The 26,918-nt window shown below is 37.9% G+C and overlaps 1 protein-coding gene across 7 annotated transcripts in view; it reads left to right on the top strand.

Moving 5' to 3' along the window:
* The window catches only part of EVC2 (EvC ciliary complex subunit 2), a 78,650-nt gene extending 53,742 nt beyond the window's left edge, over positions 1 to 24,908 (top strand). For all 7 annotated transcript variants that reach the window (XM_032984443.2, XM_032984442.2, XM_032984441.2 and 4 more), the window contains 8 exons: positions 183 to 387; positions 1,905 to 2,027; positions 11,708 to 11,935; positions 14,143 to 14,357; positions 15,726 to 15,813; positions 21,802 to 21,995; positions 22,903 to 23,004; positions 23,472 to 24,908. In XM_032984443.2, coding sequence (XP_032840334.2) covers positions 183 to 387; positions 1,905 to 2,027; positions 11,708 to 11,935; positions 14,143 to 14,357; positions 15,726 to 15,813; positions 21,802 to 21,995; positions 22,903 to 23,004; positions 23,472 to 23,745 — 1,429 coding nt within the window. In that variant the 3' untranslated portion in view covers positions 23,746 to 24,908. The remainder of the gene's footprint in view (positions 1 to 182; positions 388 to 1,904; positions 2,028 to 11,707; positions 11,936 to 14,142; positions 14,358 to 15,725; positions 15,814 to 21,801; positions 21,996 to 22,902; positions 23,005 to 23,471) is intronic.
* Positions 24,909 to 26,918: the final 2,010 nt, after the last annotated feature.

Raw genomic sequence — 26,918 nt, 5'->3', positions numbered from 1 at the left:
CCTCAAGGAAATTTCGATCATGCTTAGCGGCTCACTCATATGTGTGGAATCATTAAGTGATGTATGAATAAAACAAAAAAAGATGATCATTGTCATGTAAAGTACTTTTGTGCATGTGTCTTATATTTTATTCAGTATTGCCTATATCACTGAACAGCAAATGGCTTTTGTTTTTTTAACAGGCAGCTTCTAGGTTTACCCCTCTCTCTATCAGAAGAGGAATTGCTTAGAATGAGGCAAGAGTTACACTGCTGCTTCTCTCAGCTGGACAGCAGCTTGGCTTGGCCCAAGATAAGAGCCAGAACACTGCTTCAGGCTTTTGAGGGAGAGCAGAGGGATGCTGAGATGCTGAAAGTCGATCAGAACTTAGCAATGATCAATAAGCAGGTAGGAACAATGTGAGATCAATGTGGGGATGTGCAAGGGGTTCACGGGTGTATCTGTCATCTGCAGCCAAGGCTGACAACCGTGGGTCCCTAGCTTCTTCATAGGCGTGACAGTGGTGCACACTTCTGTCTGCATTGATCAGTGGACCCCATAGGTGACTGGGCAACAGTTGGCTAAGTATGATTTTTTCATATATACCTGTGTATTTCTACTGCTTGCATGTTCTCCAGCTTTCCTAGGAAGAAGGCATAGTTATAGAGAAGCAGATGGGTGGCCAGAAGGGTCTGCACCTCTGAGGAGAGGCAACTGAAATGTCAAAAATTTGAGCACTGCTGAGCCTGGCTCTGAATATTAGGGATGAGTTGGGTCCTTTAGAACCCAGGCTGAGATTTTTCTGGCTGGCCCTACACATTACTTTTTGACACTATATCAAGAAAAGATTTAGGGAGTTTCTGTAGGGGAATATTCTACATTGTCTTGTCCATTTATGAAAGTAGAGTTCCTGAATTAGCTGGTCTTTCTTGGCAAGAATTTGGGCTTAATTTCTGTTTCTTCTTTCTAAAAAAATGGGCATATATGAAAGGTTGGGTTTTGTTGTTTTGTTTTGTTTTTTTTTTTTTCAAATCTAAACATATAGGAGATGAGACATACTCAAAGTTAGAGAGACATTCCTATCTGTCTATCAAATCTAGCACTTTCAAGAACTGTGTAAGAGGTATTTAATTCCTTCAGTAAAATGTAAAACCTGTGGGATCATAAATTATTTTCAGTTCTTAAATAGGAAGGGGGAAAAAGTGTTTCTTGTACGAATTGTATTTGATGTCATGATAAAAAGGAGAACTGTCCCTTGCTTTGTTTTGGTTCAGTTATGTTTTCTAAACATGTGAATTAACTTGGTTAATTGTACTAGGAAATAGCCTGGTTCAAAACCTTAATTTCTAAAGTACTGAAGAAAGGAAATTACTTTGCAAAGCCTTATAGATGAACAGATGTTATCATTTCCCCAAGAGTACATTATACTTAGTTGATATACTTTTAAGGAAATATAAAGGTCAAGAATAATCTGATTACATGGAATGGTGCTCCTTAATACTATCATGGTTCATTTGTGATTCATATAATGTGTTTTGAAAACAATGTAGTTCTTAAATTAATATTCTTTGTTCGTTTTTAACCATGCTAAGGAGACAATGTATCAGTTAAAATCTTCTCTAATCACTGCAAAAGCTTGCTTAAAATCCACTTTATCTGCTAGCAGTTTTCATGGAAAGGATGAATATATAATTCTACTTGAAAGAAATTAAAAAAGAAATTTCCAACTTTGTCTGAATGTCTGAAAGGAATCTTCTGAATAAATAGGCAGGACCTTCATTTCAGAAATATTTTCTCAGTGAAAGCTGTCCTTGTGAAGTGTTTCATTAATTAGTGATCTGCCAATAATAGCAGGTAATAATCTTAATGTTAGCATCCTCATATATCTCTTACAAATAAAGTATTTTATGCTCATCTTCTTACAGCAGCATTCTAAAACAAAAAAAATGGGATCCAGGAATAGAAATAAGATAGATATTCTGAAGAAATCTTTACAGGACAAAATTTTCATTTATGAAGACTCAGTGCAAGATGAAAATTTGAATAAGGTAAGCACAAGCTTTTTCTGTGCTGAGGTCAAAACCTAGATCTTGAGTGATTAAAGTATGATGGTTTTCTATCAGTGTGAATAAGAACCAGATAAAAAAAGCATAACTTGTAGTGACATGATGCATCTCTCTACTCTTGCCTGCATTTGTCAAGACGTTGTGTTTAAAGCTTAATAATTTTTCCTTTGTTTTAATTTTTGCACCTTAGTTCCAAAACTGATGTCATATCTCACCCTTTTTATTTCTGGTCATTCTGGGGCTTGGCATATGCATGATTACAGGACTTCCCTAGGTCCTGTGGTTTTCTCAGTAAGGCATTCAAAACATGGAAGGTGCTTCATTGCATACTTCAACTGAGCAAGATTTAGTTCTTGGAACTCTCCTAATGCTATTGAAAACCCAGAAGTGGGTTCTTAGGTCCAAAGACTTCTTGGGTGGGGGATGAGTTTATTTGTACAGCGCATATTGAAAGGGTGCCTTGATTTTGGTGGGTGTCTTTTAAAAGGCTCACAGCTGCAGTCTAAAGTTAATCCTTAAGGAATGAGTGGGGCCAATGACAATATGGAATTTTGGAGACTTTTAACTTCTCTGTCAGCAGTTGTTCCATGAGGTGTTGCTTGTGTTCTTTAACCTTTCTTTCCTTCTCTTTCCACTGGTAAAATACGGGTAATACTATTTTTGTATATCAGAGGAACATTACAATGATAACTGTGGTAGACAGGCGATGCATGGCTCTAAGAACTATATAGAACAAACAAGTGCCATTGGTAGTTAAAATCAGTAGATAAAAAATAGTTTCACGAATGGTTGCAGATGGTAAAATCAAGTTTATCTAGTTGAGCATGCAATCATAGAATAATTTGGGTTAGAAGGGACCTTAAAGATCATTTTGTTCCAACCCCACTGCCATGGGTAGGGACACTTTCCACTGGATCAGGTTGCTCAAATCCCCATCCAACCTGGCCTTGAACACTTCCAGGGAGGGGACATCCACAACTTCTCTGGGCAACTTGTTCTGATGCCTCACCACCCTCACATTAAAGAATTTCTTTCTTACATGTAATCTACCTTCTTTCAGTTTAAAACCGTTACCCCTTGCCCTATCACTACACCCCTCATCTCTCCTGTAGGACTCCTTTAGTACTGGAAGGCCACTATAATGTCTCCCTGGAGTCTCCTCTAGGCTTAACAATCCCAACTCTCTCAGCCTGTCCTCATGGGGGAGGTGCTCCAGACCCTGATCACACTTGTGGTCTCCTCTGGACTCACTGGAGCAGGTCCATGTTTTTCTTAGGCTGGGGGCCCCAGAGTTGAACACAGGACTCCAGGTGGGGTCTCACAAGAGCAGTGTAGGTGGGCAGAATCCCCTCCCTTGACCTGCTGGCCACACTTCTCTTGATGGAGCCCAGCATACAGTTGGCTTTCTGGGCTGTGAGCACACACAGCTGGCTCATATTCAGTTTTCCACCCACCAGCATCCCCAAGTCCTTCTCTTCAGGGCTGCTCTCAACCCATTGATTGCCCGGCCTATATTTGTGCTTGGGATTGCCCTGACCCATGTGCAGGACCTTGCACTTGGCCTTGTTGAACTTCAGGAGGTTTGCACAGGCCCACCTCTGAAGCCTGTCGAGGTCCCTCTGGATGGCATCCCTTCCCTCCAGCATGTCAACCACACCACACAGCTTGGTGTCATTGGCAAAGTTGCTGAGGGTTCACTCAATAGTGCTGATCCCAACATTGACCTCTGAGGAATGCCACTTGTCACTGCTCTCCACTCAGACATTGAGACATTGACCACAACTCTGTCCAGCCAGTTTCTTATCCACTGAATGGTCCATCTATCAAATCCATGTGTGTCCAATTTAGACAGGGATGTCGTGCAGGACAGTGTCAAAAGATTTGCACAAGTCCAGGTAGATGACATCAGTTGCTCTACCCTTATCCAGCAACACTGTAACCCCATTGTAGAAGGCCACCAAATTCATCAGGCATGATTTGCCATTAGTGAAGCTGTGTCGGCTGTTATCAGTCACTTCCTTATTTCCCACGTGCCCTAGCATAGCTTCCAGGAGGATCTGCTCCATGATCTTGCAGGGCACAGAGGTGAGACTGACTGGCCTGTACTTCCACGGGTTTTCCTTTTTTCCTTTTTTAAAAATTGAGGTTATGTTTCCTATTTTCCAGTCAGTGGGAACTTCACCGGACCACCATGATTTCTTAAATATGACAGACAGTGACTTAGCCACTTTATCTGCCAGTTCCCTCAGGACCTGTGGATGCATCTCATCAGATCCCATGGATTTGTGCACCTTCAGGTTCCTTAGATGGTCTCAAACCTGATCTTCTCCTACAGCGGGCAGTTCTTCATTCTCCCAGTCCCCGCCTTTGCCTTCTGCATCTTGGGCAGTGTGGCTGGAGCCCTCACTGGTGAAGACTGAGGCAGAAAAGTCATTGCGTGCCTCAGTCTTCTTCATATCCCAGGTAACCAAGTCTGTTTCCTTCCAGAGAGGGCCCACATTTTCCCTAGTCTTCCTTTTATCACTGACATTCCTATAGAAATTTTTCTTGTTGCCCTTGACCTCCCTGTCCCTGGCCAGATCTAATTCTATCAGGGCTTTAGCCTTCCTATCCTGATCCCTGGCTGCTCGGGCAGTTTCTCTGTATTCCCAGCAGGCTACCTGTCCTTGGTTCTACCACCTGTAGGTTTCCTTTTTATGTTTGAGCTCCTTGTTCATCCATGCAGGTCTCCTGGTGTTCTTATCTGACTCCCTGTCTTTGGATGAATCTCTCCTGAGCTTGGAGGAGGTGATCCTTGAATATTAACCAGCTTTCTTGGGCCCCTCTTCCCTCTGGGGCTTTACCCCATGGTACTCTGCCAAGCAGATCCCTGAAGAGGCCAGTCTGCTCTCCTGAAGTCTGGGGTAGGGAGTTCACTGTGTTCCTTCCTTGCTGCACTAAGGATCTTGAACTCCACCATTTCACAGTCACTGCAGCCAACCAAGGCTGCCCTTGAGCTTCACACTCCCCACTGGCCCCTCACTTTTGGTGAGACAAGTTCCAGCATAGCACTTCTCCTCATTGGCTCCTCTGTCACTTGGAGAAGGAATTTCAAAGTTGTAACTTGGAGAAGGAATTTCAAAGTTCTCACTTGTGAAATCTTTCAAAGTGAGAGCGGATGCTTGGACAAGAATGCAACAAGTAGGCAAGTGAGTTCTGGCCCTCTTTAATAATTTAATAACTCTCATCCAAGAATACCCCTAATCCTTTACTGGAGGCATTTATAATTTTGGCTTCAATACCCAGTGACCTGACCTCCAAAATTCAGATATTTTGGTTTTTTATTTACTATTTTTGTACCAATACCTGAAAGTACAATGAAGTATGAGCTCAGCTCTTATGTTACAAAAAGTATTGAATACTTGTTTGGTGTGAATATTACCTTACGTTTTTGTTATAATCTTGTTTTAAAATTGGAAAATTAGCCTCTCTAAGCCTCATTGTTTCATTTTTATATGAACTATTTGGCATACCTGTTGTTCTGTTTGTATGGCTGCGCATTAGTTATAAAACCAAATGCTTTGGGCTAAGGAAGCTAAACTATTGTTAAGGAAAATCGTTAGTTCTCACATTATTATTAGGAGACAGAAATATGCAGTAAACCTTATGTTGATCACAGAAATAGAGTTTCTTTCTTTTACCCATTGCAATCTGTTACCTTGATCCTCATTTAGAATCTTACACTTATAAATTTTGCATTAATGTGAACACTTTCATCATCTAACTCAAAATTAACCATCAGAAGTTGCACAGGCAATTCAAGGCAAGGAAAAAGGACAGTGAAGCAGTACAGTTCTGCTGTATTTCTCCTGCCTTCACTGTCACTGCTGCTGTTTTCCTGCAGACTTCACACAGTGTTGTGGGTTCTGTCTTGCTACAGGATGGCTGTGAAATGGTTTCCAGGTAATGCTTCTGAAAGCACCAGCAGGATGTGTTTTGTAATAATGTAAAACAGGCATGAAAAAGAACAACTCATAGACAGGAGGTAGTGAGAGGCCACGGCAAGAAGTTTGAAGCCTAGTCTTGAAGCACCTGAGAATAGCATTGACCTTGATCTGAAAATCTTCAAAAGCAGACCGTGTCTACTACTCCTGTGTTTCATATTTATTTTGAGCTCTCTTGTGTGTGAGGAAGTAGCTGTTCCTTTCTGAAATAGCAGTTACCTACCCCAGAAGAAACACAGTGGTAAAAATACCGACATTCTTAGTCTGTTTTCCCAGCTGGGCTTAAAAGAAACAATACGACTCTCATGAGGAATGTCTTTGGTGTTGCAGGTAATCAAGTATATTTTCAGATTATTCCCTTTATCTGTAATGTTTAGGACTGAAGCAATGCTAGTTAGCAATTAGTCTGAACTAAATATGGAATTTATAAGTCAGTGCTTTCAAGCCAAGGACTAATCATACTGCATTTACATCACTGACAATTTTTTGTGTAGTTTGGATGTCTCGGGTAGAATCAGCAACAAATATGCAGACCTGCGGGAGTTGATTCTTCATAACCAGAGTAGTTTGAGACTCTAATGGTATTATGTCAAATAGTGCAATGTCAAGCAGTATTTTATAGTCTTCAGTTTGGTATGATAAAAGGCTTCAAGAATGGCCACAGGATATTAGTTTATAGCCAGTTTATAATTTAGTTTGTAGTTAATATTTGATACAGCTTCTACTGAAGTCACCTTCTATGTCACAGTGAAGTCAGGTCTACTTGCAAGCTTTGATTTTCACAAATGTATTTCTGTTTGCAGAGCTGTGATTTCAGAGCTGACGAGAGGCAGAAACAAACTCAGGTGACTAGGGGTAGATAATAGTACCAGTTGAGTAATGCAACATTTTTTTTAATTAAAAGCAGTTGATGTACTGTATAATGTTGAATAGATGCTGAATGATAAAGCTGAACAGCATTCTTATGTATTTGGGCATGCTGAATGTATGGCTTTGTACTTAGTAATATGCAAATAGTATCTAGTTTTACAGTTTGGACCGTATATCATGATTCATGGAATATAGTGAACATATTGAATAAACCTGCTATTATTTGAAGTGGTTGACAAAAGGATAAGTGTTTTTGTCATCAGTGTCATCTCTTTTGCCTTTGAATTCAGCTGCAATTAAAATACACATTCTTGTGTCTCCTTATATGTGAACTTCAGTTGTCAAACTGCATTTCCATCCTTATTCATTATTCATTGTAATGACTTCAAACTTACACTAAAGGTGATCACTCATTTACTCATTCATCTATTCATTATTCATTCATCCGTTCCCAGATTTCATGTATGTATAATTCATTTTAAATCCCTGTGTCTGAAACTGAGCCTCCTGTGAAGAAAAAAAGCAAACTTTAAATTTAGTTGCGTGCACGCATCTGTCAAAACATTTCTGTGTAATTTTTCCAATCTATATTTTTAAAGGTTTATAGCACACCCTGTTTCTAAACCACAAAGGCAGCCTTCAGATATTATTTACTAATTTTGTGTCATATAAAACGAATCTTACCTCAAGCATATATTTTCCCCTTTCTTAAGATAGTGTAATAATGTATTTATTCTGGCAGGCACTATCTTAGACACGTAAATAAAAGCTGGAAGGAAAGAAGGATCAGCTCCTCAGTGTGTGTATGTTGTCATAACTTATTCAAGCTAGTAGTGTTGCAATAATTTCTGTTAGTTAAGAAGCTGCCCTCATACATTGAATAGGGACCGTCACATACACTCTGAAGCGTTAGTTCTTTTGAAAATGGACCTATTTACTTCTAGTCAGGTAGGCCTCCTTGAATTTATTTTTTTTCCATTCCTCGAATAGTTGCTATGGTAATGAAAATCATAATATAAATCATTTAGTCTTTTGCAACAAAAACATTGGTTGTTCTCATCCATCTTCATTTTCCTGCTTTTAAGTAAACTGAAAACTCAACGTTGCCAAAGGTTTTAAAGATGGCTTGTAGCATTTGTTGTCCAACCTGGCTCATTTCTGACACTAATTGCCCCTTAAAGTGATGTCTGCTGTAGTGGTGCATCTCCCTGAACACCTTGCTAGATAGTAGCTTTTAATGGAGTATTAAGTGGCTAATTAAATCCAATATAAATTCCTTGCCTTCCTTTAGAAGCTATTTCTTCTGGTATTTAACATGTCTGTTTGACTGTTAAGGACTCACTTCCATTCCATCCTCTCTTAAAGAATCACCTAAGAATGCAGCAACTTTCACTGATGAAGAGGGGTGAGGGCAAGTCAACTGAAAGTTCACCACTGAGACCTTAAAAAATTGATCAGTCAGACAATATAGCTCTGAAAATTGCTAATTGCTTTTGAGAACATTGTCTTGTGTCACAGTGATCAGGAGTATAACAATTAATTCAATGTGCGTTTCAGAACAAAAACTTGAGTCTCATTTGAAAGATTTGTCTTGTGCACAGGCTTTTGAAGAAAGATTTTTATTATTAGTAGTAGTATTAGTAGTATTAGTATCAGGATTGATTTTTTTAAAAAATAAATATTTTGGTTTAAATATTTGCCTTAAACTGAGGTGTGGAATAGTTTTGTTCCTGATTTATAAGAGTATCTTGAATTAGCACTTCAGATTTTGAAAATACATTTGCTCTCACAAAACAAATAAACCAAAACAAACAAACTCTCAAAAAAACCTATGTTAGAGTGGGATTGACTGTATATATCTATATCAAAGTCATGATTTGTAGGATATTCTGTGGAAGTTTTTATATTTAATTTCTGATCAGTGCTGCTAGAGTACAGTGTACACTTTCAGATGCCTGTGAACTGCTGGATTGTGAGCTTGAATGAGAGATGCTGAAGTTATTTGTTTTTCAGTAAAAAGCATTCTATAGAAGACAGTAGGCCTCAAATTCACTTGCCTGCCTGCGAAGAATATAGAAGATAGATATAAAAGCTATTATTATTACTATTGATTTTTTTCCCTACTGAAAACACATAAAAACAAGCAATGGATATTTCTGGATCTAGTCTAAGGTAAATGTCATGTACATTTTTTCAATAAGTACTGGAAGGCAGCTCAGCTCTTTTTCCATAAATTCCCAACTTTGGCTATCTCTTTTGCTTTTCGCTGGAGAACTCTGCCTCCCATATACAAAAAATAACAGCTTAGTTTTAGCATTTTGGTTACTGTCTTTCCAGTATGATTTCTAAGTTGAATTCTTCTCCTAACTCAAATATCCCATATGTTTATTTGTAACCTATATGCTTACATGCTGTTTAGTGTCACACACTTAATGTTATTAAAGATCTGTTTGCTAGATTAACAGTAATGTTGAGATACAATGTCTGTCTTTTAAAATGGAGATTTCTAAAGATATCAAGAAAATTAATCTTGCTTCTGCTTTGTAGGATGATTTCTTACTCTTGTGTTGTAATTAGCTTAATTCACGTTAGTAGGAAAAATTTTCTGAAGGTAACTTTCCACCTCTTGTGTTCAGGGATATTCCAAATGATGTAATAGAGACTTTGGAGAATATCGCATGAGTACGAATGAGAATATCACAAGCATATGTGGTTCCAAATCACATTTAAAATTTAGCTCTCTCTACTGGATAATAGAATTGGTATGGTACAGTCACTCTTAGCAGGTCTCTTATCAATAAAATTTCCAGAGAAAATTAATGGGCATCATGTTGCATATTTATCATCTTAGGGATCTAAAATGATGGAGAACTCCCTAAATGCTCCTGTAAAGCTAATCATGAATAGAGTCAATAATGTGTAATTCTGTTTGGCACGAACAGAAAGCTGATAAGATTTTAATGTCTTGAGTACATACCACCTCTATTTGTGCAAAGATATGCTGAGGGACAAAATCAGGTCTTGTGTCCATTGGAAGTCATACAGTGTCTAAAGAATACAGTTGACCTTTATTGTGTTGTAGTTCATGCTTAAAGGGCAAATACTATATTTTATTATTCTGGTAAAACTGTAGAGAGATTAAGACTGCGTGTATAAAGGTATACCACAGGATGCTTACTGTGCCAAGATACTAACCATGTAGGTATCTCCATTAAATAGTTCATCTCTGCCTGCTCTTTGAGAGAGGCCACACTTGATGGAATAAATACTTTTCATAGAATGCAGATGTGAGTACCTGCTCTCAGGTGCCATGGTGATAATAAACTTAACCAAAACTTATATAAAAGTTTTTGAGATACCTCCTTTGATGGCTGTGGTTCTTTATTCCATTCTATCACAGGCAGTAGTTACTTGAGCATTGCTGGTAAAATACATAATACTGTAAACTTCTGAAAATGCTGATTTCTGAAAACATTTTTTTTTTTTTTTGGTATGCTGTGAAACCTATCAGATTAGATTTTTCAGGACCAAAAGAGAATTTAGAGATGGAGTGAGGAAAAACCCTGCACTCTGATACCCAGCAGTGTACAGGTGGACTGTTTCTGTGCTTAGCTTTATTCTAAATCCAGTGCGTGGGGCAGCAGTTGATACCAACACCAAGTAGTGGAGCCAAAGCTCTCATGATTGCACGTGCTTTCTCTATCTGTGTCTTCTCTCTTACAACCCAGCTACTGGTCCTGCGTGGATATTACAGGAAGAGAGCATAAAACCAAACGTAATTATTTACCGTCTTTGAGGATTCAGCTACCCAAATGTTAGATATGCAGTGTAGCCATCAGTGTCTAACCTGGACATCCACACTTACATGTCAGTGGAAAAACATTTTTTAGGATACAAAACATAGAGAAGCACATTTTCCTTTTCTTTGACTGTAAGGGAGCTTAAAGTGACAAGCTCAGACGGAAGCATCTAAAGACAGTAATTGGATCTCGCTACTATCCATACTGTTTTGCAGAAAAACAGTCACAGTGGCAATATCACTGGCTGTGAATGTCAGTGGTAAGGCATGGAGAGCTCATCAATCTTGTTGCATTTGATCGTGTGCTTACACATGCTGTGCTTGCCTTTCACCCTTGGACAATTTCTGTGGATGTCCCATCAGATGTGTGGCAGCAACGTAGCTGTTGAGTTAAATAATTTTGATTTAATCCTGTTTGATGTCGATTCAATACAGTTTTAATCTTGTTTGAAATCCATTACCAATAGACTCTTGATATACAGTTTAACTTTGTTTTATGTAAGAGGATTTTTGGTTATTTGCTTAAAGAATAGTAGGTTGGATTTCATTGGTCAGTATTAACTGACGCTTGCCAATTTGAAACTAAATACAGACTTTCTATAAATTTTGTATTTTTGCTAAACAGAAAGATATATTTTATCTTCCCATTTAACCAGTCACATAGGTAAGCTTAGTTTTGTTTATATTTTTAATTTTTACTTTTATTATATTAAAAATTACACAGATCCTCTATTTTATGTTTTTAATATTAAAGTTATGACCACCCTAAAACAAAGCCTGATGTCTTTGAAATATCTGAACCTTAGTGTAGTATTTTTTTGATCACTTAAACACAGTAAAAGCTTGGAATTTAATGTTAACAGCACTTTTTAAACACTGTATTACATTATAAGATAACAGCATTGATTTATTTGATGCTTTAATCCTGCTCATTAATTACAGAGTAGTAAAGTCATGAGCATGCAGGTAGGTTTTTCTGTTAATCTATTTTGTGTTTTGCTGTTTTTTAGGTTAAGTATGAGTTGCTGCTTGAGAAAGAGTGTCAGCTGCGTGATGTGGAAAATAAACTTGGAGAATATATTGCTTCTTTAGCCTTTCGAAAGACTGTTAAAAAATCCCAAATGTTGGAGCGGTATGCTGCAATCATAAGTGTACAAGCTTTGCTCTTTGAACAACTGAGCACGTCAAAAACCCTGTCAAAATTGGAATGTATTCAGATTTTAGAAGCACATAGTCCTGTAAGTAATGAAGTTGTAAAAAGGAAAAATTCCTGTTAGGAGACAGCAACTATCACAGTGGCTTATTAGACTTTGATTTAGCAGTGCTGGTTTGTAGCTCCTGATGGTCCAGCCTTTAATTTCTGTGAATATGTGCACTTTGATGCACTCAGTGATAGGAATAAATAGAAGTAAAGTATTAGAGCCAGGGAAGATAGTTTATTATTATTACTATTATTTATTTTTATTACAGTAGCATCCAGAGATCTATGGTCACAAAGAGCAGTATTTTGGTGGCTAATTAATATTAAAGTTTTATTGATCACAAGGAAGAAAACTGGGAAGTGATTATGAGTCATGACTGGAATAGTGTGTAAATTGTCATGACTATGTTACAGAATTGTTCATGTTACAGTGCTATGCATACGATAAAATCCATAACCACATGATATGCTTCAATCACTGAATTTTTAAAGATTATATTTACAGCCTCCTACCTGTCTATCTCCCTCCAAGCAGGCTTATGCAGTTTAAATAGTAGAAACTTTGGAAGGGCCTCTTCCTTTCATCGTATTTATTACATACTTGGTATGTGCCTGTTTGTAATCCTTTTTTAATACTTCAGTGCTTTGTATTCATAAGGATTATTTTTTTTTTTTTTTACATCTACTGTTTGCAACCATCCAAGTGAGGTTAGGGAGACCATTGGAGTAGAACAAACAAAATGGGTTTTTAAGACCAAAACCTCTTTGCTAGAGGGCATCATTAGACAGCTATTGCTGTGAAAACTCCTGGTTAAATTTTAATGCTGTCATCTCTACAGTTTCTCTCAGGATGGCAGTTAGAATGCTTATATGCTTCCAGTTTTGCTTAAATTTGTATTAAATCTCTAGGAAATAGTGAAAGCTGTATTTAGATAGAGTATTAAAAAATAATTTAATCTGGAATTATTGGCTTTTATGTAAGTGGTGTAAGAGGGCTCTGCAAAGAGGTTGCTTTTAGTTTCTCTGTCCTTGAACAAAGAAAAAGGATCGAAGGAGAGGCAGAAGAGAGACCTAGAGTAGCTAACACTGGATTCTTTATCCAATGTGCAAGAACTGAGTTGAGCCCTGTTTTGGGGAAAAGTAGTATTTTAGGCATTGTTTAAAGTCCTGTTAGGCTTGGTTTACAGGGACTGTTTCCTGGTGATCAAACCTCTCTTTTGCTGTGTTTTTGTTCAATTCCTTTGTCCCACTATCTGCAAATTTTATCACCTGCAACTTTAAAACAAATCTATCAGGTTACACAGGATACCCTGATGCTGATGACATCAGTGATAGTTTTGCCAGTCAGTGAAACAAACACACTTGGCTGTATGTGAATTTGCTTCATCCCCTTAGAGATAACAAGTTAATACTTGGTTTTGCTGCTAGGAAAGTGGATCTAAGCTCTAATGTCAAATGTTGCTGACTGGGGAGCAGACACTTAGAGACACTGTGCTCCAGTGACTCTGTAGTCTGAATCAAGCTGATGAGGTGGAGGAATAGATTAAAATTCAGCATTTTCTCCAAGGTACAGGTTGAGAAGCAGGGCACTGAGATATTAAGCAACTTAAAGCTTGAGGTCAGACAACAATGCCATTGCAAAACTGAAGTATGAAGCCTTTCTTCTGATGTTTAGTTTGACTCTTTGACCAAAGAGAGATCTTTGGCATGAGGGATCCAGTCCACTTAAGACTTTGGGTTTTAATCCTTTGATTTTTAGAGCATTGTATTTTAACCCTAATTTTATCACACTAAATGTGAATATTTAACTTCAGACCTCTTTGATATTAGCTGTTGATTGAGTATAAAAAAAACTAGTCAGTCTGAGTTTCTCAAGCTGTTTCAGTGGCTTTATGCAGCTTCCAGATGAATTCTAATGATGCCATTCTTTTGTTTGGATCTCAGCCATGCTGGTAGTGTACTTTCTAGATGTCCTCTACAGTGGAAGGTGTCAGAGAGCATCAACCTTTAACGCAATGAAAATTGACTCATATCTTTCGGCATTGTTCTGATATTCATAGCATGCAAGTCATGTTTACTGAAGCCATGCAATGAATTGGAAAGTGTAATGACTGCAAGTAGATGGGTAGAATGAATAAACTAATATCAGAAATTCTGATGCTATCTTTTTTCTTCACTCCAAATGAAATTTGTTCTTCCAAGTTAAATTATGACTTTTTATCATTATGTGTTTTCAACTTTTAGGAGATTGAAGAATTTGAAAGGAAGCTGGAGTATGAGATGTTGCATAAGGAGTCAGCTCAGCAGCAGCAGCATCTAATGAGTAAGCAGAGGTGGACTCCAGATGGATTGAGACTTCCAAGTGAAGCTGTGGAAACAAATGCAGATAGACGGGTGACAGATCTGCTAAGACAGGCCATGAATAAATGTAGGCAATTTATAAATCTGCACCAGCAAAGGTAAGTGCTTTGGTCTCAGGTATTACTAAGCTACTGCAGTACTTACAGACCATAAGATATCAGAGAGAAACAGCAGGCTAAATGTTCTGCTGTGTTGGGGAGAGACTGTACATCTATGTTTGAACAGTGTGTTTTGTGATGTGGCCCAGAGCATAACTGAGGAGTCTTGGGAATATTTCAATAAGAAACATGAAATAATAACTTAGTTACATATAGATAGTGATGTGTTTCATGGCAATATGGCAATCACTATTTTTTATTGGGGACAGTGAAAAAATAACAATACTCCTTAGCAGCAAAGAGAAAAAGAATTTTGATCCTCTACTGTCACACTGTATACTGAATTCCCTGTCATGCAATCATTTTTGATGGGATATATAAAGTCTTCTTCAGAGACAGGCTCAATTTCACTTTTCCCTGGCCAGTTTTTAAGTAAAGATATCAGTGACCAAAAAAAAAAAAAAACCGCCTCCGAAGGTATATAGAAGTATCTGTCTTGTTGTGAAGGTTGACTAGCAAAAAAGGGCGATAATTTGCAAAACTGCAAAGTATTGCGTTACATTCATTAGGGTTAGGGGAGTTAGAAATTAAAGTTTCCATGTGTATTGCATAGTATTAAAAGCCTACCACATTTCAAGGTTTGTGTATGGTCCTGAGAGGGTGTTTTCTCTTACAAAGAGGGTTTTCCATGAAATGATTGATATATTAAAAATGGCTTTGATAGGCTTTGAGTGGAGTTATTGCACTTGTAAGTCTGTTTTAATTCTGACAGGTGTGGAGCTCTACTCGGTGTAGATTAATGTCTCTCCTGTTGCAGAAGAGTCACTAGAAGAGCAGATAGGTTACTGGCTTCTGGATACTACTGTTAGAGATACATCAGTAAAGCCTTCAAAGAAACTGCAACTAATCTTTACTGTTTACCTGAAAACATAATTGAAGAAATAAGTTTTATACTGTTCCCAAATGACATAAGGATGGCTCCATGATTTGGTGCAGAAACAAAAAAAAAATCACCAGTAGTGAGGAAATTAACTGCACTATTGTATTCCAGCAATAAAACAATCCACAACTTGCTATAAAGTGTGGTGATGAAGTTTAAAGAAGAGGATAGGGACAGGTTGAATCATGTTGCTTTGCAGCAATTCCAGATTTGAATTGTGTGCAAGAGCATAGCCTTAGATTCTGTTCTAATGTTTTCTTGGTGGTTTAGAGGAGAAAGGAGGAAAAGCTTATTTTGGAAGTTATGCTGCTCACCCAACTTGGCTGGCATAAAGATATGCTTCCTGAATGGATGACTTTCAGATATCGTTTCCTATCGATTCATTGCACCTGCAAAGATTTCAGTGTTAATTCTGTCTTTCATTTCAGCTTGAGAGATGAGCAATGGAATTGTGTGGTGCTTGAAGATGTCCTGGAAAATATAGAAATGGATGCATTTTTGGCACTTTATAGTCAAGTAAGCATGAAATTGAACAAAGCTTCCAAGTTTAAATTATAGCTGTATCCAGAAATCAGCTTTTCTTGCTTTTTTGGGAATGATTGCAGATGTATTTGGACCCAGTTTTGCTAATAGTCACTACCAGTTCTGCTGTTTGTGTTACCATTCACTTCGGTTAATTGTGATCTACTTTCAGCCTTCTGAATTTTATGAGTTATACTTCTTTTTGTTCACTTACAGATCTTTTTCAAGGGTTGTCCTGTTGCATTTCATTCTGTGGAGAGAACTAAATTGCCAGAGTTTCTTTTTTACAGACATATTTACAGTCTGATTTTCATGCAATGACATAAGTCTTTTGTTTAGGCTTTAATCAGTGATAGAAAGGATTTGCATTGATTGTGTTACAAAACTAAGTGATAGAAGGACTGCTAGTTAAATTTTCTAGTATTGTTACTCATTGATTTCAAAAAGAACATCACCTCTTCAGGTAATTTGCTATCTGTTGACTGCCTATCAGTGCTACAAAAGGCATTAAAAATGATTTGATTTTGTCCCCAAATTTTATCTGCCGGTCTTGGTTGGGAAATGCAGCTAGCATCAGAAAAGGGACTCAGTGTTGCAGCTTTTCACATCCAAGTATCTTGTCTCTCAGGGACAGTAGTGGTTGCAGCCACCTCTATCGTGGGTTGAGAGCTTCAGAGATCAGCAAGCCAAGGAGGGACCACTTAGACTAAGGGTCTCTCAGATTTTCCTGTGTCTCAGCTTGTTTCTTCTCATTTTTCTGAAATCTTTATCCTCTCCCAAGCTAGATGTCTATTTGAGGTCGGCTGCTCTCATGAAGAATTGGGAGTGAGAGTCATGTATATTATAGCTGTGTTAGGAAATTCACCCGGAAGGTAGCATATGTTTTCAGATCCTTACTCTGATTTGGGTAAGGGATTTGCATCAAGAACTCCTAAAGCTCACAGGAGTGTGATAATCACTTCAGTGTCTGCCTCTCATGGGGACACTTGGGCTCCATTCGGAGCAGAGTCCTTCCACGAGCCTCGCTGGAAGAGACTTGCCTCTAAGCATCTGGCAGCCTAATGGATAAGCTGCCGTCCTGGAATGGAAGATCTCACTTTGTGCTGATGAATTAAATCAGAGTGGAAATTCAAACCTCGTCTTACACTTTCCAAGAGTATCCTATCCTCCAGGAATAATAATATAAACACCAAAACCCCATTCTGTCCTGTCTTGCACAGTGTAACATTTGAAGGTGTTTGTTGAGGAGGTCATGACCATTGTTGCCAGCATTCTGGTTTTAAGTCCAACATCAGTGGAAAATAAACATCAGAACAGATACAAAAATTGGAGAAGCTTTAAAAGGTCCTTTGAGCATTGCTGATATTTCCCTGTACACCTGTGATTTAAGTCATTAGATTTGGTGGACCATAGTCTTGGGAATTCTTTTTATATTGTTTTTTTCCCACTCTCTAATTCATTATATATTTATCTGACAAAATATGCTGCATCCAGAAACGTTGGCCAGTATAGAGGCTTTAAACAGCACAGACCAACTTCTCCAGATTAGCACTGCCGAGAACATTTTCATAGTTTCAGTGCTTTTAAATCTGCTATAGCTTTGCGATCTTAGACTAATTGAAGGAATGGCTGGGACCTTGTACAGTGTTTGTTTAGTGATTTCATAGGCTGGCAAAAACAGTCATCACTAAGTGGGAACTGTTAAAAGAGAGCATGAATAGTACATTAATCTTACACAGTGGTTTTTAGCTTGCCATACTCCTGAGAATAGAAGGGTGGGAGGAAGATGCATCTAACAAGCCAGCTGCTCAGCAGAAGAGTTCTCTTGCAGAGGATGTTGTCAATTGTTTTTCTGCTGCCCTTGAGTTTTGTCTCTGATAGAGCCTCGGGAACTGCCTCTTTCATGAAGGGATGAATTCAAGATTTGTGACATGTCAAGGTGAAAGCTGGGGCAGCTGTGTAGGATTTGGTGGAAGGGAAGAGACACAAACCCGGTGACTGAGTGCTGCTGCTGCTGGCTGTGGAGCATTTTGAGGGGAAATCTTTCCCAAGAGACCTTGGCTCTTTTCTTAGTATTTCAGTGCAAAGACAGTCCGCCCTTTTGTTTGGAAGTGTTAATCATATTTATCATCAGACTGTGCAGGACCAACCAGGAATGTGCTGGGTTTTGCATGTTATTATAGCTCATTTTTGTCCCAGAAAGCTTGATAATATGGACACTCCTTGTCTTGCATTCCCAAAAATCATACCACTTGGCTGGGGGGAAGCTGGACATTGCTTTTCTACAGCATAAGTAGAAATGTTGTTCAAGCTGCTGACAGTTTAATTGTCTTCCTGTGATGGTTGTCAGGTTTCTTTGGCACAAATGTATTGTGAAAGAGCATCTGAACAGCATGGCATGTATTCTGCACGTTGAGAGGTTAAAATATTGTTTTTCAAATTACAGATGCATGCAAACAGAATATATTGTAATTTTCACAGTACCCAGTCCTATTAGCACCCTATCAGGTGAACAATAAGCCTTGAAAATTACAGATTTTGACATCCTGAAGGCAGAGATTTGAGAGCATCACTGCCACTTCACTGCACTTGAAAAACTGGACACTATGTTCAGTGCATACTTGGGGGACTGTCCTTTATATTTTGTTCATAAGATTCTCTGAAGAAATAATTAATTTGTGTAAGTATGCATTTTATGTACTATCAGGGGTTTTGTATTTATATTTCTTCTTACAGAATGTAGCCCAGAGGTATCCTGGGACATACTTCATTGAAATTCCATAAAACCTACATATACTTACACTGCAGATATACTAAACAAAATTTCTGTTCTCAGCAAGTATGATAGTATAATGACTCCAAATATAATTCCAAAACTCACTACTCTTAATTTATCTGTAAAGAAGTATGTGCTTAGTAGAATAGTAATTTATTAATTTATTAAGGCTCACAGTGTAACATGTTCCTACTTTTGGATGTGCTTATCCTGTTAGTTGATATGGAAATTGATTTTTAAATCTTTTTTCCCCCTGTTTTCTTACAATTTATAGGATACATTATATTGGGAAGTATTAGGAAACTATAGCTATTGTATCTCTGTATCTTACACTCGTTCTTTTCTTTAAAGAGGATTTTCCCCTTTACACTAGTTTTCAAAACTGTGGATGCAGCCCTCTGGAAAACCAGATAAGTTTTACTTTGCTACATTTTGTGTTTCAGCTTACATCCTTATGGTGGCAGACCTAGGTCAGTAAGAGATTTGCTTGAATGATAGCAAGTTCAGGATCATAGCCTCTGACTCAGAAGTTAATTTTAAATAAGCTCATAGCTTATAGCCTCAGGTACCAGGTACACTAGTTGCATTTTAGAGGCAACAGATGATGCAGGCAGACTGTCATGTGGAAACAGCAAAGTAAGCTTGAAACACAGCATGGATCGAGTTCATTAATTCTTGCATGAGTTGTTTAAATACACATTGCTCAGTCCAAATACTAAAACTAATTATGCTCTTTGTAAACTACAACTCATTCCTGTTGTGACCAAATTCAGAGAATACAAATGAGGTTATTGGTGGTGCAAGTAGCATTTGTATCTACTAGATGTTATGAAAAAAAGTGAATTCCTAATCTTTGTGGTAGCTTACCGTATAATATAACTGAATAATCAAACTTATGCCACACTGGAGGGCTTTTGGTCTGACTAGTGTGACCATTTCTGTGTTTGTATGCACGTCCACTTCTCCTTCCCACTTCTGCAAATTGGTCTGGGTAGGTGTGAGCATCTGAAAGTGCCACTCACTGTTGCTGTCTGTTCATACATCAGCACTCCCCTTGCCTTCCATATGCTAGATGCACCTGGGTGGGTGCTTGTGCCACTTCTGGTACTGTTGACAGCATTGTGGCACCTTGAAGGACTACTTAATCATGAATTCTGCTGTGTTAGAAAATCATTAAGGGTTGCCTCCCAGTCCAATACTTGATGCAGAAAGGTAAGGCTCAGAGTGGAGGAAAGAACAATCTAAAGAAGAAGCTATTATAGAGGAAAACAGTACTGAAGTCATGATGTTTTGATCATCTGTGTATAAATTACTGACTTAAGGTCTTGAGACCACTTAGCCAAGAAGGGCAGAATAGGCCACAGAGATGTGTCGTCTTTATTCTCACTTAATGTTGTTTTTTTAAGTTTCTAGAAGAACAGTTTTTAAAGACCAGAAGTACAACATGGTCTGTATACAACTATAGAAATTAAACTTAGGTGTCTGTATTAAGATTTAAGCTCTTATTTACATTCCTTTCCAGAGAAGAGTCATATAATTTCTTGCCCTAAGTAGCCTGAACAGACATGTCTTTTACCTAACTTTGGTGCCAGTTTAGGGTGAAAATATTGGACGTGTTAATTACCACATCAATTTACTAATCTCTCATCAGTCTTAGTATTTTTTCTTGTTCATTCTAGTATCTCAGTGGCTTCCATGTAAAACCTATAACAAAGCTGTAGAGCCCAGAATAATTTAGGAAGTGACTAGTTTCCTGCCTTTTGGAGAGGAGTTCTCTGCATGGAGAACAATCATGGGGAAAGAAGGTTTACTTATTTCTTTATTTTGTGTGATCATCTAAATTTGGATTAGGGCTGCTTGGGGGGTGATTGCTTTATTTGATTTTACATGTATTTAGCAGAAATAATTGTCCTTTACAGAGCATCCTTTTGATGAAATGGCTTATTTCAAATAAGAAGATTCACTTAATACAGGGACCTCCATGGTGTTTTCACTCCTCTGAAAATTCATCATGCAAAAAAGAGGCAGACATTTGCTGTGACATTTTGAACCCACCGTGGACAAAGAAATAGGCTGTCTTCCTGCATGGTGGGACCCTGTGGGTTTTTTATGTGACATGGGCTTTGTAGTCATCTCCCCCATCAGTGCTTATTAGGAGGGTCTACAGAGCAGAGGTGACTCAGCTGTCATGAGTCATCTTGAATGTTTGGCCTGTTTTACCTAATTTTGGCTACCTGAGCTACGTGTATGGTTTGAGTAGGCTACAACAGCATTTTTCTGGCATCCTTTGAGGCATTTAACTTGCTTTAATTTGCTCTATTCTTTTCTTTCCATGTAGCTCACAATATTTTGTAGACTTTTCATATTTGATATGCATGAGAATTCTGCAAAAGCAGCCCTGGGGACACAGTAGTTTTGACAGCAGAGCAGAAAATAACAGTGGGGTTTTGGTATTTGGAAAGGGGCAGGAAATGGAGCTGGTTGGTTGTCTAGGGAGCAACTAAATTTGAACTTAGTCTATTTGAACACTGTGTAAGTATGCTTTACCAATGACCTTTGGGCCAAAAAGAGAGGACGTTTGGAAAAAAAGAAAAACACCAAAGCAAAACCAGATGTTTCCTTCACCTCTTAACAAATATTATAAGCTGTCCTCTGAGTTTATTACAGAAGCTGGTATTAAGAGAGGCTAAACAATGAAGTGCTCAACCATAGCAACATGTAAATGTTGTCGCTAGGTTTCAGAGTCTATTTTTTCTTTTTCCCCCTAATTTTGCAGACCAAGGAATGCCATATCGCTTCATTGCTATCTTGAAAGGGTTTCTTTTTAATAGTACGATCCATAAATTAACTAAATCTTACATGCCGGAATATGGTTGCACTGTGATTTTTCAGACTGAAGGGCATCGAGTAGACGCCCTAAGCACATATGATAAGATCTGCTGCTTGTTTAACACTTACATTACCCATATGCAGGATGAATTGGACAACTGTAATATATATGGACCAGTGTGAATAGAAACAGTGAACATGGGACTATGACCACTTGAAACCAAAACTGTCACCACTAACGTGATTTTCAGTGATATTTTTTGTTTCTATAATGAGTAATTCTTTAATGATAGTAATTAAAGCTATCTAACAGTTTTGTTTTTTTTTTTTTATTTTCATTGCTAAATCTATCTGTCTTCTACTCATTAATCCTCTAGGAGCTTCGACTGGCAGGTTATTTAGCCAAACTGACAAGGGTACCAACGGGGATGTTGCACAGGATCCTGAACTTGTTGCTGCCCTCCAGCTCACAAAATGAGGTTCTTACTGTCCTCGATTCCATCAGTAAATATTCAGATGGTGTTGCTGAAAGTGACAGTAATGCAGATGAGTCTGGCAGCTGTAAGAAAAGGTAAGTGTGATATTTTTTGGTAGACCATTGCAAGAGAAGATTATTGCTTTACATGTATATGTGTTTGCTGGACAAGAAGATTGAGACGAATATTAAAAATCACAGGTGCATAAGTTTGCTTTGTGAAATATTTTTGTGGGTAGTAGTACTTCAAAACTGCTACTTTATTTTGTGAAATACTTTAGCTGTAATAAATTGATTGATAAGGAGTTAATACATTTTATAACTTTATTCATATAACAGGGCTTTTTATAGATTTATAAATCTTCCTATGATCGTTTTCTTTCTGTTGACTTTAATCAGAGTTTATTAAAATATTTTCCTTCCAGCTTTTTGTATTTATATACTATTCATAGCACACCAGATTTCAAGTGTCTATAGCTCCTAAAGATATAAAGGAGGTCCTCCCTTCTAATAATGGAATTTTCAACCTTGCAGCTGGCTGTCTCTTTGTTGACATTACTAAAGTCCCAAGAGGCCACTGTTTTTCCCTCTACTCACAGAGACAGGTAGTCTCCCAGAGCCCTCATCCCTCCAGTTTATCCCCATCAACACCAGCTGAATAGCTGTTCAGCTAACACCAAGAGGTGCTCTGGGGATCTCTCTCCCAACTCCCTGCCATGACATGGGAAGGGGAGAAAGGCAGATGTTGTAGCACTGGGCCCTCCAGCTGTCAGATGCGAGTTTTCAAGGACAGATGGGGGTCCTTGGGACTACGTCCTGAGATGTGGTCGTAGCTGATTTAAATGATTTGTGTGAGGGCAGCAAAAATACTTGGACTCTCTTACTGACTATATTCATGGTATTGTTGTCATGGGTTTGGTAGCTAAAATCCGAAAGAGGAAGAAAGTGTGTATATGTGGGGATTTGCTGCTGGGAGATTTTTTTTCCTTTCCTACTCCTTCAGGAAGAACCAAGAAGTGTGGCAAGCACTGGAGAACAAAGTAAGGCAAGATCTGATAAACAGAACTTTGGAAAAGATCCCTTCTCCAAACAGGAGAAAAGACAGGTAAGGGGAAAACAGGAAGAAACACACAGGATTTTTTTTTTTTAATACTTAATCTCCAAATGTTCCTCTTATATCTCTTAGAAAATAAGTTCATAAATATGCATTTTCTGACACTGTTCTGCTGTTTGGTGCTTGTGTTTCATACAACATATTTACACATAATAAGCAATAATAGTAAATGCCTAAAAAGATTTTTAGTACATATCCACAAAATTCACACTTTTCATATACATTGCCCATCTTCACTATGGTTATTTATTATAAGGTTACCTTTCTTTATGCAATTTTGTATCTCATAAAATGATATGTAAATTATTGGAGATTGGAATAGAAGTTACAATTCTGTCTGTTGTAGTGTGATTTTCTTTAGCTTCAAAATTCACCACTTTTATGTCAGGATATGATATAGGAATTTATGCTTTTTTTCCCCAAGTTTTCATTTGTTCAATTTTTTTTCATTAATGTAGCTTGATAAGGAAGAAGCAAATTGCCCTCTTGGAAAAAGCATCATTCATTCATCTTGGATGTTCATTGACACATTCTCCTGTGGAACAGCCTGATCTACCTGTTCCTTTGAACACTGCAACTACTGAAGCCATTGAGCTGTTAGACACAGGAGAGAAGGTATTTTTGTTCCGTGAGCCGAGTGATCCAATACTTTCTTTGCATAATTCCCCAAGGAAAAAGAAAAAGAACTTTCTTAATTCCAGAAAAGCTGCTCGTGCAAATATGGACTTGTGAGGGCAACTTCCATTCAAAGTATCAATTAGAGAATAGGAATTTCTGTAAAATAATTAAAAAGAATGAAGACTGCAGTTTAAATAACGTGTGCGTTGCTTTAATCTCATTTGTCTCACATTGTAATTAGCTGTAATTTTAGAATGGCGCAATTAGCAATGTGCATTGTGTGTTTTTTAATTCTTGTCAGTGTATGATGCGTAGATGAAATATGGATGTTTTATGATGCACATTCTGGCAGGCAGGACTCAGTGTTCCTTCAGTACATTTGGATTATTTTTGCACTGATTTTACTGTAGCTGTATTTTCATAATTTATGTAGAAAGGTTATTTATTATATAAAGTAAGTACTGATTTACTATTCTTGTCTTTATATATTCTTGTAATAAGCTGTGGTATAGCAGATAACATGAAGAGATGAAGTAGATGACCTACAAGTCCTCTGTTCTCTGATTTTCTGTTATTCTAGTTAATTTGCTGTTTAATGTTGTGTTCTTAATAGGCTTTGAATGTTATTCTGCAGTCTGTGTTCTACAGTGATAGCTGGTAGTACAGATCTTCAGCATATACATGTGTACTTAGCCTTACATCCTGGAATAACTTAAGCTTTTCATTATTGTTCCTTAACTTACTTTAGTTGAACTGTGAATGAGGCTACAGTTCAAAACTGTCTTAAATATTTGCCACTTGTTGCAGTCTTTTTCTTGCTGAACCTGTATCATCACATTTGCTTGGTAGAAAAGGGGAAAATGTAAATGGGCATATAATAGCTTCAGAAGCTTTTTTGATTGCAGTGCTGACAACTGTCACAATTTTAGGTGGGTATTTTTGAAGTTCTTATTCCTGGGTTTCTCTAAAATGATGAGAATATCATTTTTACATTTCAAAAAGATTTAATTTTTAAATCTTTCTTGTTGACTGAACAAAGCTTGTAAATACGAACCCTAAAAATAGGAACAGGAAAAGGCTAATTAAAACAAACACATGTATTTGTTAATATTTCATTATATTCAATCCTGTTTTGAGGTTTTTTGAGCTGTATTTGAATGCTATGTTCTGAGGGTACTGTGATCATGTATTTTGCAGTTTTTCATGTATGGAGTTTCTGTGCCTTTGTATTAATAGAGCGCCAATTCAATTTTAAAAATTAAAATGTTAACTGTGTACATGTGTCTGCAGTTGGCATCTAAGTGGAAAAAAAAAAACATTTTTTCCCCCCCTACTTCTCTTGACAAGTTTAAAAATTCATCCCACAGTAAACAACTATTAGTGTTTCATATTGCTATTAGCATTAGAAAATATATGCAGTAATTAGCCTGATAATCCTAATTATTTTTTGATTGCATTCTTCAGTCTTTTCACAGACTTCTCTTTCTGTGAGTGTGATGACTTCTGTCAGGACTGTGGGAGTTCAGAGTCTCTGTGTTTTAATGCATCTGGTATATGGTCCCCAGGGCATGGGTGGATAAAGGCAGGGACTGTCTTACCTTGGAGGCAGGTCAGAGCTATATAGGAGGAGGCTCAGGTGTTTCAGAAAGGGGCTTGGCCCTATGCAAGAAGAGCCAGTGGGAAAACCTGAGGTGTGCTCAGGGCTGCAAGGAGTTTGAAAGCTGAAGTAGCCTGTCTTGAATGTGAGTCTCTTCCAGGGTTTCTTCACAAGCCCGGACTCCAGGCTGTTGTATTGTAGAAGGGAAATGACAGTACTAATCACAGATAAGACAGTGGGGCCAATACCTTTAATCAGTTACAATAACAATGCAACATCTGATTATTGATTGCTGTATCAGTTTATTATCCTTAAAAGATAATCTGTATGTCTAATGATAGAAGGTGATTTGTAACTCTCACATACCTCGTCACAAATTTGAAGCAGCTTAGTGATTGTTACTATTCTAGCAGGGAAAGCTGTGGCCTGCTGTGAATTAGTTTCATATCGTGCAATACATATTCAAAGAAATGTTTGGATCTTAACATCTCTTGTGCCTGATGAAAGAAGTACTATCTAGATAACAGCCCACACAATAAAAAATTGTTCTACATTCAGCTTTGAGTTGTTCAGAGGACATAGGAGGGCCAGCTGTTGTATGTGCAGTTCTGCGTGGGTACCACAGGTATTAGCATCCGTATTTCACACTTGAAGTCTTCCAAGGAATGTGTGGACAAGCTATTCAGATTAACCCCATTTGGCTTCATAATCATCAATAAAATAAGTAAAATAAGGCCAAAGCCTTCAGGATTTTGAACATTATCCACATGAGGCAAATTGTTTTTCATTCTCACTAAATTAACATCAGAAAGGGACACCTTAAAGTCTGGCTGAGCCTCCTATTTTAAACAGATGTAGCCAAATTAAAAGGATAGAAGTATCCAGTAAGGGTGCTGATGTTATGCTCGTTGTAGAATTGGGACTTCAAAGAAATGTTCATTTGTTTATCAATGCTTCCTGTTGGTTTCTACCTGGCTTTACAATGCATTTTACTGAAATTGAAAGTACGGGAAATGAAGAACTGTCTAATTAATCCCACAATGAATTGCGTTACCCTGGAAGTTCGTTACTTCTCATCCTGTCCCTGACCACTGATGATGTATTCCAATCTCCATTGTGGCTGTTGTCTCCCCTCAACTTGAAGCCATTGACCAAGGAGCCAAAATGTGCAAAGAACAGGCAAAAGTAACTGTCCTTGGGCAGTGATGCTTTAATCCACGCAGTAAAAACTGACCTACTGGCAATGATGTAATTTATTGAAGAAATTATTCTCCTTGCTGGACTAATAAACTATAGCTTTTTGTTATCATTTCTTCAACGTGCACCTAAGTAATGTTATCTTGCAGTCTGCATTCACTGCACAGCGCATCCCGTGTGCCCAGGGCACTGCTTGGGCACAACCTGGCTCCCGGCTCGGGATTTTCAGGAGGCTTGTTAGTTGTGCACATACTCCTTGGTGTTGTCATTACCCCAGCTTTTTGCTCATGGTGTGATCCCTCATGAAGGACCACATAGTGTTTGTCAAAGCAGAGGTATGCATTGTTAGGGAACAAAATGGTGGCACCATATAAAGACTCAAAATTATTTTGAGATACTTCGGTCCTTTTAAGATTAAATGGGCGCTTACTGGAATGTTTAAAATTGTCAAGGCCCTCAGTGTCCACAGATTTAAACAGAATCAGTAGCCATA

The sequence above is a fragment of the Tyto alba genome, unplaced genomic scaffold, assembly GCF_018691265.1.
Source record: "Tyto alba isolate M040663 unplaced genomic scaffold, T.alba_DEE_v4.0 Super-Scaffold_6, whole genome shotgun sequence".
Classification (NCBI taxonomy): Eukaryota; Metazoa; Chordata; class Aves; order Strigiformes; family Tytonidae; genus Tyto; species Tyto alba.
This window is presented reverse-complemented; position numbering and strand designations above follow the sequence as displayed.